General features: G+C 48.3%; 1 protein-coding gene across 2 annotated transcripts in view; it reads left to right on the plus strand.

Moving 5' to 3' along the window:
* Positions 1 to 13,455, plus strand: part of LOC143940234 (dehydrogenase/reductase SDR family member 4-like) — a 205,517-nt gene that overhangs the window by 97,186 nt on the left and 94,876 nt on the right. For both annotated transcript variants that reach the window (XM_077461406.1, XM_077461405.1), the window contains exon 2: positions 11,634 to 11,755. In XM_077461406.1, coding sequence (XP_077317532.1) covers positions 11,658 to 11,755 — 98 coding nt within the window. In that variant the 5' untranslated portion in view covers positions 11,634 to 11,657. The remainder of the gene's footprint in view (positions 1 to 11,633; positions 11,756 to 13,455) is intronic.

The following is a 13,455-nucleotide window of genomic DNA, read 5'->3' on the forward strand; positions in this document are numbered from 1 at the left end:
CTCGAACGTTCGAAATAAAAAGTGCTAATTTTAATGGCTAATATGCAAGATATTGTCCTAAAAAGGGTTTGGGGACCTGGCTCCTTCCCCAGGGGACATGGGTCAATGCCAAAATTGTTTTTAAAAACTGCCATTTTTTCGGGAGCACATATTTAATGACGATTAAAGTGAAAAAACAGTGAAATATTCCTTTAAATATCATGCCTGGGGGGGTGTGTATAGTGGGCCTGTGAAGTGGCATGTGTTTCCCGTGTTTAGAACAGTCCCTGCACAAAATGACATTTAACGGAAAAAAAGTCATTTAAAACTGCTTGCGGTTTTAATGAAATGTCTGGTTCCTGCAATATGGATGAAAATCATTGAGAAAAATGGCATGGGTAGCCCCCCTGCCCATTACCAGCCCCTTTGAGTTTTGTACGGATATTAAGGGGAACCCCGTACCCAAATAAAAAAAAGGAAAGTCGTGGGCCCCCAGGTCCTATATACTTGGAACAGCAGTACACAGGCGGTGCAAACAAGACAGGGACTGTGTAGGTTTGTTGTGTTAAGTAGAATTTGTTTATAATTTGGAACTGGTACATTTTGAAAGTGTAGCTCCAGTCAAAAAAATCTATTTTTAAGCTTTTTGGAAAACATGGGGAGGGTTATCACCCCTGTATAATTTTTTTGCCGTCCGCATTTTTTCATCTCACTTCCTGTTGTCTCCTTCCGTTTGCAAGTAGGAGAGGTTTGTAAGTTGGATGTTTGAAAGTAGGGGCCTGCCCTATATGCTCTGCAGAAATGGGGGCCTAAGGTGTTGGTGTTGTCACAACACTGTAAGCCCTCAAAGTGACCCTTGGTGGGCGCTGGAGCGCCCTGCTCTGAAAGATTATATCAAGAATTATAATTGCATGCCATTGTTGAACAGTAGTAGAAAAATTGGGCCTTTGGTGGTTGTGGTGCTGGTGCCACAACACTGTAAGTCCTCACAGTTACTCTCGGTGGGCGCAAGGGCCCCGCTGTAACAATTATATCAAGAATTGTAATTACATGCCCCTGTTAAACAGAGGCTGAAAAATTGGACCTTAGGCACTGCTTGCTGGTGCACGACACTGCAATCTCTCCCAGATACTCTAGTTGGAGTGCAGGAATAAGCCCTGCTGCAAAGCATTGCATCAAAAATTGTAATTACATGCCCCTGTTAAACAGGGGCTGAAAAATTGGGCTGGTGGCATCACCCAGAACCAAAAATGTTCTTCCAAGATATCAGCGGGATCATTGAGGAAGAGGATAGTCGGTCAACATAACAGGACAGTCACTCAGCATAGGCAGTCTTGAAGGGATATGACATTTAAAAAAAAAATATTTGGTTACATCAGCTTCAGGTGCTTGGTAGCTGGTGGTGATCCAAGACTGGTTCATCTTTATGAAGGTCAGTCGATCAACAGTGGTCAGTGGACAGGCGCCCCCTGTGATCGGTTACAAAGCCACTAGCAGCACTGAAGGTGCATTCCGAAAGAACGCTGGATGCAGGACAGGCCAGTAGTTCAATTGCATACTGTGCAAGCTCTGGCCAGTGATCCATCCTCAAGACCCAGTAAGCCAGAGGATTTTCAGTGGGAAAGGTGTCCAACTCTGACCTTGCCCCTAGGTATTCCTGCACCAAGTAAATCAGATGCTGGCGATGGTTGCTGGATAGGGATGAGCTTCGTGTTCGAGTCGAACATACGTTCGAGTCGAACATCGGCTGTTCGCCCGTTCTGCGAATTCCGAACGTTGTGGGCCGTTCGTGCCGTTCGTGCCAAATTCGTGTGGCGCTCCCGGCCCACAATGCACTGCGCCATCGCAGTGCATTGCGGGCTCATGATTGGCCAAGCATGCACTGTGACCCCGCTTGGCCAATCACAGCGCCGATAGCGAGGAGAGCCATGATTGGCCACAGGCAGGATGCTCAGGCTGTGTAGTACACGCCCCACACTATATAAGGCTGCCAGCGCGGCGGCCTTGTGTAGTGTGTTGGCGTCTGTAGGAGTTAGTGGGTGTTCTGTGTACCTTCAACACAGTATACACCGATCGTTACCAGCCGATTTTTCATTCTTGCTCTTCTGTAGTGGTTGTTGTCTGCGTGCCCTGACCGCAGTATACACCGCTATATCCACCTATATAGCTAGCTATATTTCTCTTTTTTTAATAGAGCTTGCAGTCAGTTGTAGGAGATTGTGCATGCCCTGACCGCAGTATACACCGTTATATCCACCTACGTAGCTAGCTATCTTGCTCGTTTTAAATAGAGCTTGCAGTCAGTTGTAGGAGATTGTGCGTGCTGTCTGCGTGCCCTGAACCCAGTATACACCGTTATATCCACCTACATAGCTCTTCTCTAATTGAGCCATCTGCCATCTGCAGGAGTTAGTGGGTGTTGTGCGTGCCTCCAGCACAAAATACACTACCCAATTGCTGGTTTTCCCAACTCCCTTCAGGCCATTACCATGTCTGGAAGGCCAGCAAGGAGAGGCAGACAGGCATGAGCCGATAAAAGAGGGCAAGCAGGCTCTGTGTCTAGAGACAACAGTGCTAATCGTGGACGCGGTGCATCGTCATCATCAGCACGTGGCCATGGGATACACTTGTCCTTCTTTTCGGCAGCTGGACATGTTGAGCCGCAACATGCCAACGACTTGGTAGAGTGGATGACCAAGCCCTCTTCATCCTCCTCATCCTCTCTCACCCAGGCTCAAGGTACTAGCAAAGCAGCTGCCAATGCATCGTCTTCCCTCCTCTCAATATAATCATCAGTGACTCCTTCCCTAGACCCACCACGTCCTCCTGAGGAGTCTCCTTAACTCTTTGAGCACAGTGTTGGGTACATGCTCCAGGGGGATGCCCAGTGTTTTGTAGGCTCTGATGATGATACTCAGCTAGAGGAAGGCAGTAGCGTGAATGCAGAGAGAGGGGATGCTCTAGAAGGACAGCAATCTGGCAGTCGTGTTCCACAAGCTGCAGCATACTGCCAGGTTTGCTACAGCGATGAAGAGGGAGGGGATGATGAGGGTACTGACTCAATGTGGGTGCCTGGTAGGAGAGAGGAGGAGGAGGCACATGTCCAACGAGGCAGGATGCCCTCCGGGTGCCAGCTTAGGGGCAGCACACCGACTGAATCACACCGCAGAGCTCCGCCTGTGCAGGGCGCTGCCTTTGCGCGTTATTCTAAAAGTTCTTTGGTGTGGGCCTTTTTTGAGACGAGTGCATCAGATCGCACCCCTGCTATTTGCAACATATGTCTCAAGTGTATCTCGCGTGGCCAAAACATCAGCCGCTTGGGCACCACATGCTTGACCAGACATATGTTGACCTGCCATGCAGCTCATTGGCAAGCGTACCTCAAAGACCCACACCAAAGAACAAAGCGGACCTCTCCTTGCTCCTCATCAGCTGGGATCTCCAACCCCACTAGACCTTTAGTCCTCTCTGAAACCTGCTCTGAGAGGAATGAAGGTGTAGAATTAGGTGTGTCACAGCCAAGTGCTTCCGGGCACTCTGCTAGCAGTACACCCACGTCCGATTATAGCAGGCAAATGTCCCTGCCCCAGCTTCTGGACCGGCGAAAGAAGTTCACTCCCAGCCATCCACATGCCCAGCGGTTGAATACTAGCTTGGCTAAATTGCTAGCACTTCAACTGCTGCCTTTTCAGTTGGTAGACTTGGCCCACTTCCGTGAGTTTGTACAATGTGCGGTTCCTCAGTGGCAGGTCCCCAAACACCACTTTTTCTCACGGAAGGCTATTCCGGCTCTCTACCGGCATGTGGAAGGCAATGTCCTTGCCTCGCTGGACAGGGCGGTCAGCGGTAAGGTGCATATTACCGCTGACTCATGGTCCAGCAGGCATGGACAGGGACGTTACCTTACTTTCACGGCCCATTGGGTCACTCTTCTGGCAGCTGGGAAGGATGCAGGACAAGGTGCAGTAGTGTTGGAGGTTGTTCCGCCACCACGCCTCCAAAATGCTACTATTGGTTGTGACACACCTCTCTCCTCCACCCCCTCCTCTTCTTCTTCCTCCATGGCCTCTTCCAGTGCTCTGTCCTCAGAACCAGCGGTGCTCCGTAGGCATTCCAGGGGCTACGCAAGTGCGCAGGCAAAACGATGCCATGCCGTGCTTGCGCTGGTTTGTTTGGGGGACAGGAGTCACACTGGGGCGGATGTTTTGTCAGCTCTGCAGGGGCAGGCCGAGAGTTGTTTGAACGCCACGCCAGCTTAAGCCAGGAATGGTGGTTTGCGACAATGGCACCAACCTCCTCTCCGCCCTCCGACAAGGACAACTGACCCATGTGCCCTGTGTGGCTCACGTCCTTAACCTGGTGGTGCAGCGGTTCTTGGGCAGGTACCGCGGCTTACAGGATGTCCTGAAGCAGGCCAGGAAAGTCTGTGTGCATTTCCGCGGATCATTTAATGCCTGTGCTCGGATGGCTGAGCGCCAAAAGGAGTTGAACCTGCCCAAGAACCGTCTTATATGTGACATGCCCAGGTGGAACTAAACGTTGGCCATGCTGCAGCGGCTGCACACACAGCAGAGGGCCATCAATGAGTACCTGTGCAACTATGGCACCAGGGCAGGGTCAGGGGAGCTCGGTTTTTAGTCACCACGCCAGTGGGGCATGATCAGGGATGCATCCACTGTCCTGTCACCGTTTGAGGAGGCCGCAAGGATGGTGAGCAGTGACAGTGCATGCATCAGTGACACTGTACCTCTTGTCCACCTCTTGGAGCATACGCTGCGTGGAATAATGGACAGGGCACTTGAGGCAGAACAGAGGCAGGAAGAGGAGGACTTCCTTGCCTCTCAAGGCCCCCTTTATCCTGCTGTCCCACCCATCACACAGGAGGAGGAGGAGGAGGAGGAGGATGATTGTGTCAGCATGGAGGTGGAGGCTGGCACTCAGCAGCAGCAGCAGTCTTGTAGGGATGATTTACAGTCCCAAGAAACCCGTGGACTTGTACGTGGCTGGGAGGAGGTAGCTGCAGATCATGTTGTCCTTAGTGACCCAGAGGACTCCGGACTGAATGCCTCAGCTAACCTACGCTGCATGGCCTCCCTGATCCTGCAAAGCCTGCGGAAGGATCCTCGTATTCTTCGGATCAAGGAGAGGGACCATTACTGGCTGGCCACTCTCCTTGATCCACGGTACAAGGGTAAGGTTGCCGACCTTATCTTGCCGTCAGAGAGGGAGCAGAGGATGAGACATCTCCGGGAGGCCTTGCAGAGACTGGGAGGTTACAAACTTTTGGTCCTGGACAATGTGTTGCTGAGGCATCGGTCAGAAGGAGCGGTGGAGAAGGTGGCCGTCTGACCGATGCGTTCAGACAATTTTTTAGTCCGCAGCCCCAAGGTATGATCGGTTCCAGCAACCATCACCAGCGTCTGATTTACATGGTGCAGGAATACCTAGGGGCAAGGTCAGACTTGGACACCTTCCCCACCGAATATCCTCTGGCTTACTGGATCTTGAGGATGGATCACTGGCCAGAGCTTGCACAGTATGCAATTGAGCTACTGGCCTGTCCTGCATCCAGCGTTCTTTCGGAACGCACCTTCAGTGCTGCTGGTGGCTTTGTTACCGATCACAGGGTGCACCTGTCCACCGACTCAGTTGATCGACTGACCTTCATCAAGATGAATCAGTCTTGGATCACCCACAGCTACCAAGCACCTGAAGCTGATGTAACCGAATATTTTTTTTTAAATATCACATCCCTTCAAGACTGCCTATGCTGATGCTGAGTGACTGTCCTGTTATGTTGTCTATCCTCTTCCTCCTCCGCTGATATGTTTAACAGGGGCATTTAATTACAATTTTTGATGCAATGCTTTGCAGCAGGGCTCATTCCTGCACCACAACTAGAGTATATGGGAGAGGTTGCAGTGTCGTGGCACCAGTGCCTAAGGCCCAATTTTTCAGCCCCTGTTTAACAGGGGCATGTAATTACAATTCTTGATATAATATTTCACAGCAGGGCCCGTTCCTGTGCCCACCGAGAGTAACTGTGAGGACTTATAGTGTTGTGGCACCAGCAGCAGCACCACAACCACCAAAGGCCCAATTTTTCTACCACTGTTCAACAACCACTGTTTCAAACATCCAACTTACAAACATCTCCTACTTGCAAACGGAAGGAGACAACAGCAAGTGAGATGAAAAAAGACGGACGGCAAAACAAATTATACAGGGGTGATAACCCTTCCCTATGTTTTCCAAAAAGCTTAAAAATAGATTTTTTGAGTGGAGCTACACTTTAAAAATGTACCCGTTCAAAATTACAAACAGGTTCTACTTAACACAACAAACCTACACAGTCCCTGTCTTGTTTGTACCGCCTGTATACTGCTGTTCTAAGTATATAGGGCCTGGGAGGCCACACGTATTCCCCTTTTTTAGTATGGGTACAGGGTTCCCCTTAATATCAGTACAAGACCCAAAGGGGCTGTTAATGGGCAGGGAGGGCTACCCATGCCATTTTTCTCAATGATTTTCAACCATATTGCAGGAACCAGATATAACCTTAAAACCGCAAGCAGTTTTAAATGACGTTATTTACCGTATATACTCGAGTATAGGCCGACCCGAATATAAGCCGAGGCCCCCAATTTACCCCCAAAAAAACTGGCAAACTTATTGACTCGTGTATAAGCCGAGGGTGAGACATGCCTGTCCATCCCTGTGTGTGTGTCCGTCCATCCCTGTGTGTCCGTCCATCCCTGTGTGTCCGTCCATACCTGTGTGTCCGTCCATCCATCCCTGTGTGTGTGTGTGTCCATCCATCCATCCATCCCTGTGTGTGTGTGTGTCCATCCATCCATCCATCCATCCCTGTGTGTGTGTGTGTCCATCCATCCATCCATCCCTGTGTGTGTGTGTGTCCATCCATCCATCCATCCATCCCTGTGTGTGTGTGTGTCCATCCATCCATCCATCCCTGTGTGTGTCTCCATCCATCCATCCATCCCTGTGTGTGTGTGTCTCCATCCATCCATCCATCCATCCCTGTGTGTGTGTGTGTGTGTGTGTGTGTGTGTCCAGCCTACCTGTGTCCCGAGCCTCCGTCCCGTGCCTTGCCTCCTTGCCTCCGTCCCGTGCCGTGCCTTGCCTCCGTCCCGTGTCGTGTCGTGCCTTGCCTCCGTCCCGTCCCGTGCCGTGCCGTGCCTTGCCTCCGTCCCGTGCCTTGCCAGGATCGCCGCTCTTCGTCGGCGCCTCGGCGGCCATTGTAAAATTCAAAAGCCGCGCCTCCGCCTTCGCCTGTGATAGGCGGAACACTGAATTTCCCAGCAGCCTGTGTTCCGCCTATCACGGACATCGTCTCATCCTCGTCCGTAGTACGAGGATGAGACGATGTCCGTGATAGGCGGAACACAGGCTGCTGGGAAATTCAGTGTTCCGCCTATCACAGGCGAAGGCGGAGCCGGAGGCGCGGCTTTTGAATTATAGAATGGCCGCTGTCTGTCTGCTCGACACGCTGATCGAGCAGGCAGACAGCGATGACTCGAGTATAAGCCAAGGGGGGCACTTTCAGCCTCAAAAAAGAGGCTGAAAATCTTGGCTTATACTCGAGTATATACGGTACGTTAAATGTCATTTTGTGCAGGGACTGTTCTAAACACGGGAAACACGTGGCACTTCACAGGCATACTATATTTAAAGGAATATTTCACTTTTTTTTTCACTTTAATCGTCATTAAAATCAGTGCTCCCGCCAAAACGGCCATTTTTAAAAACATTTTAGACATTGCCCCATGTCCCCTGGGGCAGGAGCCAGGTCCCCAAACCCTTTTTAGGACAGTATCTTGCATATTGGCCATTAAAATTAGCACTTTTAATTTCGAACGTTCGAGTCCCATAGACTTCAATGGGGTTCTAAAGTTCGTACAAATTTGCGGTCCATTCTAAAGTTCTGGTGCGAACCGAACTGGGGGGTGTTCGGCTCATCCCTACTTGGGGGTTATATACTAAAGGAAAATCCACTTTGCCTTGCAAGTGCACTTGGAAAGTAAAGTTGCTTTAGATCCGAGGGGGACATGCAAGGAAAATAAAAAACAGCATTTTAACTTGCACATGATTGGATGATAAAATCAGCAGAGCTTCCACTCATTTCAGATCTACCCCTTAGATTTAGAGTGACTGCACTTCTAAGTGCACTTGCAGTGCAAAGTGGATTTGCCTTTCGTAAATAACCCCCATGGTCTCACTCTGAACACTTTTCAACACTTGTTATTCAGTGCCATACACCTTCCTTTGTCTGGCAGTTTATATCTCATTCCTGTTTCCTCAACACTGTATTCCTTTTAATAGTTAAGGTAATAACGGTTCACTTATACATGTCTTGTAACATACGTTTTCATTCACTAGCACCCTTGGTTTTTCACATTATTATTTGTATGCCTTTTATCACGTCTCTTCTCTAGAGAGAATAAGTTCTGTGCTCGCAACCTTTCCTCATAACTAATATCCTTCAGAGCCTTTATTAGCTTTGTTGCCCTTCTTTGTACTCGCTCCATTTTCAGTACATCCTTCCTGAGGACTGGTGCCCAGAACTGGACAGCATACTCCAGGTGAGGCCAGACCAGAGTCTTGTAGAATGGGAGAATTATAGTTTTATCTCTGGAGCTGATCCCCATTTTAATGCATGCCATTATTCTGTTTGATTTGTTAGCAGCAGCTTGGCATTGTATGCCATTGCTGAGCCTATAATCTACTAGGACCCCCAGGTCCTTTTCCATTCTAGATTCCCCCAGAGGTTCTCCCCACAGTGTATAGATTGCCTTGATATTTTTGCCACCCAAATGCAATATTTTACATTTTTCTACATTGAACCTCATTTGCCATGTAGTTTCCCACCCCATTCATTTGTTCAGATCTTTTTGCAAAGTTTTCACATCCTGCGGAGAAGTTATTGCCCTGGTTAGCTTAGTATCGTCCGCAAATGCAGAGATTGAACTGTTTACCCCATCCTCCAGGTTGTTTAATCCATGTACTCACCCTATGGTCCATAGCAGGGCCACTGTTAGAAATCATAGGGCCCCGTACAGCCTACCCGATGGGGCCCCCTTTAACCCCACCCCATGCTCCTCACCTGACCCAACCTCTGCAGATTTGTCACCGTTTACATATGCACACATATTCATTATTGTGCATGAGTACAGGGTGACAGAGGCAGTTTAATAATGTTTTCAAATGTACACTGTATCTTTAATTTCCTTTTTGTATCTCTTTTATTGCTATCAGAAGGGATCAACGACATCCCGTCTGATAGCATAGGGCAGTGACAGGTCATATTTCTGGAGAGATCTAGGGTCTATTAGACCCCAAATCTCTCCTCTGGCTTCCAAAGCAGTTGATCAAACAAATCGATTTGATCAGATGTTTGTTTAAGCCAGTAATTGCTTGCTTATATGAGACCATGTAAGTAGGAAGCACATCATCAGCTCCTCTCACTGTGTCCCAGGTACTGGATGTTACTGCCCACATCCTTAATGGGACCCCTGATTGCACGGGAGAGAAACGGTGGGGAAACCCTCTTCCACTGCCTGCAAAAGTAATCCAGGGGCTTCTTAGCCACTAGGATTACTTTTACTTTGTGCAGACTTGTTGGGGCTAAAAAATAATATCTTGATCATTGCTGCAGCCATGACCAAAATATCACTCTTCCAATCCAGCAATGTATCAGTACATTGCTGGACATGAAGTGGTTAAAGGGAGGTGATTTGGAGCCACTCGACCAAGATATCACCCTTCCAATCCAGCAATGTATCAGTACATTGCTGGACAGGAAGTGGCTAAAGGGGGGTGATTGGGAGGCACATGTTTACTGCCCCCCCCCCCCAGGAAAGTGTAAAGTAGCATCTCACAGCGTCTTATGATTATCATAATTATGGAAATTACAGAGGTAGCACAGTCAGAATGTGCTCTGTCTTGGATCTCTGCCCTTGTCACATGGGTGCTGACTTTGTTAACTGATGGCTATACTGTGTGTTAAAACTTTAACCCTACAATAGCATACAGCAATAACAAAGTAAGCACCAAGCAATATGACACACTGACAGATCCATGACAGAGCACATGCTGACTGTGATGCCTGCGTGAGTATCATAATGCTGATAATCATGACCTGCTATGCTGTGTGACAGTGTGTAAGCTTACGTGAGACAGTGAGGATTCTATCTGCTGTTCTCTACTCACTCTGCAGTGCAGGTGCAGCCACACTGTCCTCCAGGTTCTTGCTCCCTCTCATCCACTGAGCCACCTATCACCTCACCTCAGTCTCGGCAATCGGCACGGGAGGCAGAGCTAAGTGGAGCCTTGTATTATCACTCCGCCACGGAAGGCAGTGGGCAGTGGCAGCTGGGTCTATTTAACTAGCAGAGTAATATGCGGGGAAGCTTTATGTACATGCGCCCAAAAAGGAGAAATAGTCCAAGCACTGCGCTCACCCTCTGGGCCCCTCTGTAGAATAGATGGGGCCCAGCAAAGTGTAACTACAACCCCCCCCCCCCCCCCCCTTTCTCCAAGCAAGTAGTAGTGGGGTTGAGGTTTAGAAAGCTCTAGTTTTTAATTTGCAGAAATTAACTGTAAAGCTGACCGGGCCCCCCTGTGGAGCTGATGGGGGGGCCGGGCCCGATTCAACAGGGCTGGCTGTACTGCCCTATCAGCGGCCCTGGTCCGTGACAATGGACCTTATTTTGTACAGTAAACGTTTAGGGGGAACTGTGTCAAATGCTTTTGCAAAATCCAGATACACCATGTCCATGGGCCTTCCTTTATCTAGATGGCAACTCACCCCCTCATAGGTTAATAGATTGGTTTGGCAAGAAATATTCTTCATGAATCCATGCTGATTACTGCTAGCGCTAATGATACCATTCTCATTACTAAAATCTTGTATATAGTCCCTTATCATCCCCTTCAAGAGTTTATATACTATTGATGTTAAGCTAACTGGTCTGTAATTCCCAGACTAAATGACATTAGTCATTTATCTTCACACACGTTACTTCACCATATTGCACAGTCACCTCTATACTAATCAGGTAACATCATTGTCTTCTCTTTCATTACATGAATGTTAATACAATTTAATCTAAAAAAAATCCAATAAATATACTATAGAGTTAAATATATAAGCAATATCAGTCCATATAAATCCAGCATTTGATTATCGACCAGTCTAAGGTTGCACAGTAGCACTGTATATTGATATAACACTTGCTGATTACTTATTGAGATTCCTCAATACTGTACCAAGGGTACCTCACCCCATACCTTCCTCTCGAGGTCCTAGAATTAAAAAATCCCCCTGAAGAAGACCAGGAATAAAAGGGTCGAAATGCATCGGGGTATTCATGTGATGTAAATGTCACAATGTAATTGACAAACTATGGTTTACTTGGTATTAATTACTATTTTTGCTAAGAAGACAATAAAGGACAGTGTGGTGATGTTAAAAATTGTAAGACTACAGGTTCTTTAAATTTTTTAAGTATGATTGTTTTGCAAAAAAAAACATAGGATTACCAAAAAAAAGCCCGTTTGTTCCTACATTTTTAATTAAAGAAAAACTTTTTTTTTTTGCTAGTTTGATGTTATGATACTGTTTGTTTTTACAGTTATTTTGTAACAGCTGTTAGAAAATGTCTCAAGAAAACTACCTGATCAAAGCAAATGCAAGTGCGAAGAATCAAAAACCCTTGCAAGATAAAGTGGCCATTGTGACTGGGTCAACATATGGGTATGTTAAAGAAATTCCTAAAATATCCAATAAGTTGGTTATTATTACAGGAGTGGCCTACTCTTCATGTGAGCAGCCCCTCCACCTCCCAAGCTGCTTCACTTTGCAACCTGGCAAGTCACAGCTCTCCGATGTCCTGCATTGTAAGAAGGGCTAAAGAGGGCCCACCCACAAACCCATAATGTCAGACTGCAGAGGGAAGTGCCAACTGCTAGGGGAGTGGGAAATAAGGGAAGTTCTGTATTTTGTATTAGTGTTGGGAATCCCACTGCCGTGTTACATTTAAAGGCATCCTGGAGTTGGGCTTTAAAGTGGTTCTAAAGGCTGGAGATTTTTTACCTTATTGCATTCTCTGTATTGGGGTAAAAAAACTTTTGGAGCATAGCTCCCCCCTCCTACTGCTGTTGTCAATCACAGCCAGTGAAGAGAAAGTTGGAGGGCAGGTCCAAGCAGCACTCTGTTTGTCAATGAACACATAGAAAGAGGCTCTGGAGCAAGTGCACAGAAATGCCCCCTGTCACGTACCTTACAGTGGAGTCTGAATGCTGAGGGTGGGCTCTTGCACGGTTCCAGTTTCAACACCCCTGGTAGTGAGGACAGGGAGTACGGAGCCAGCGAAAGGGTGCAGGTGCCTGCAGGCTGAAGACTGAAGCTTGGAGATACTGAATCCCCACGGAGGAGGAAGTGTAGACTGGTTACCAAAAGTGTTCAGCGGAATCCAAGCAGGTAAGTAGGAATACTGCAATGTCAGGAATAGGCAAAAGTTGGCAACTGGCTGGCAGCAAGGTGCAGGAACGCATGTCGGGTTCGTAGTCAAGGACAGGCAAGATTTGTCAATGTGCTGGCAGTGAGGTACAGAATCAGGAAGCAGAGCCGAAGTAGAGAGTCCAAGCCAAGGTCAGTTTAATCAATCCAGGTAATGTCATGGTTATGCAATAGAGTTCATCTGCTTACCTGTCTCCATGTGTTCATCTCTAGAGACCAGCCGACCCTCACCTGACTGCTTTTGTAATCCATCCTCTGGCATGGTTCCACCCTAGCTCCTATCAGAGAACTCTATATTAACCTGTGCACTGCAGGCCAACCCTGCTGATCCTTTGTGTGTTAGCTTCCTGTTACCTGCCATGTGCTCTGCTGTTGTTCCATTACCGACTTTGGCGTGTCCTTGACTATCCCTGTTTGCCTATGACCTTGACTTTTTGGCGTGTCCCTCACCATCCCTATCCTCCTGTTGCCTACTGTGGGTGTGAGCTGGGGGACCCTGGGGGTCGCGACCTGGAGCCAGTTGCAGCCAAGTCCATCCTCACCACTAGAGGCTCTGGTGAACACCTGCTGGCTCTTAGACTCCGCACCCCAGGGAATCTTGCGCTTTAACCCCAGTGGGATCCATCTTGGTGTTCTGGCGGCCCTGCCTTCCTATCACCTTGACCCCCGTCCACAGCAGTCAACTGTAGGGTCCACAACCTTGCGGTGCACTCCTGATCCCTACGATGTGCATCTGTCCTCAAGGTGACCTGCCAGTTTGATCAGCCATGGACCCGGCTGACGTGCAGCTTCCTGCAGTCGATCCTTTGCAGGGCATAGTTCGGAGACTTAAGCCTCAGGAATCTAATCAGACTCAGGTGATGCAATTCCTTCAAGATCTGGCTTCCCGCTTCGAGCAGCTACAGGCTTCCTTGGGAACCCGGAACCTGCAGCCT

The sequence above is a fragment of the Lithobates pipiens genome, unplaced genomic scaffold (genome assembly GCF_037356315.1).
Source record: "Lithobates pipiens isolate NorthernLeopardFrog02 unplaced genomic scaffold, aLitPip1_a1.2 Scaffold_3, whole genome shotgun sequence".
Lineage (NCBI taxonomy): Eukaryota > Metazoa > Chordata > Amphibia > Anura > Ranidae > Lithobates > Lithobates pipiens.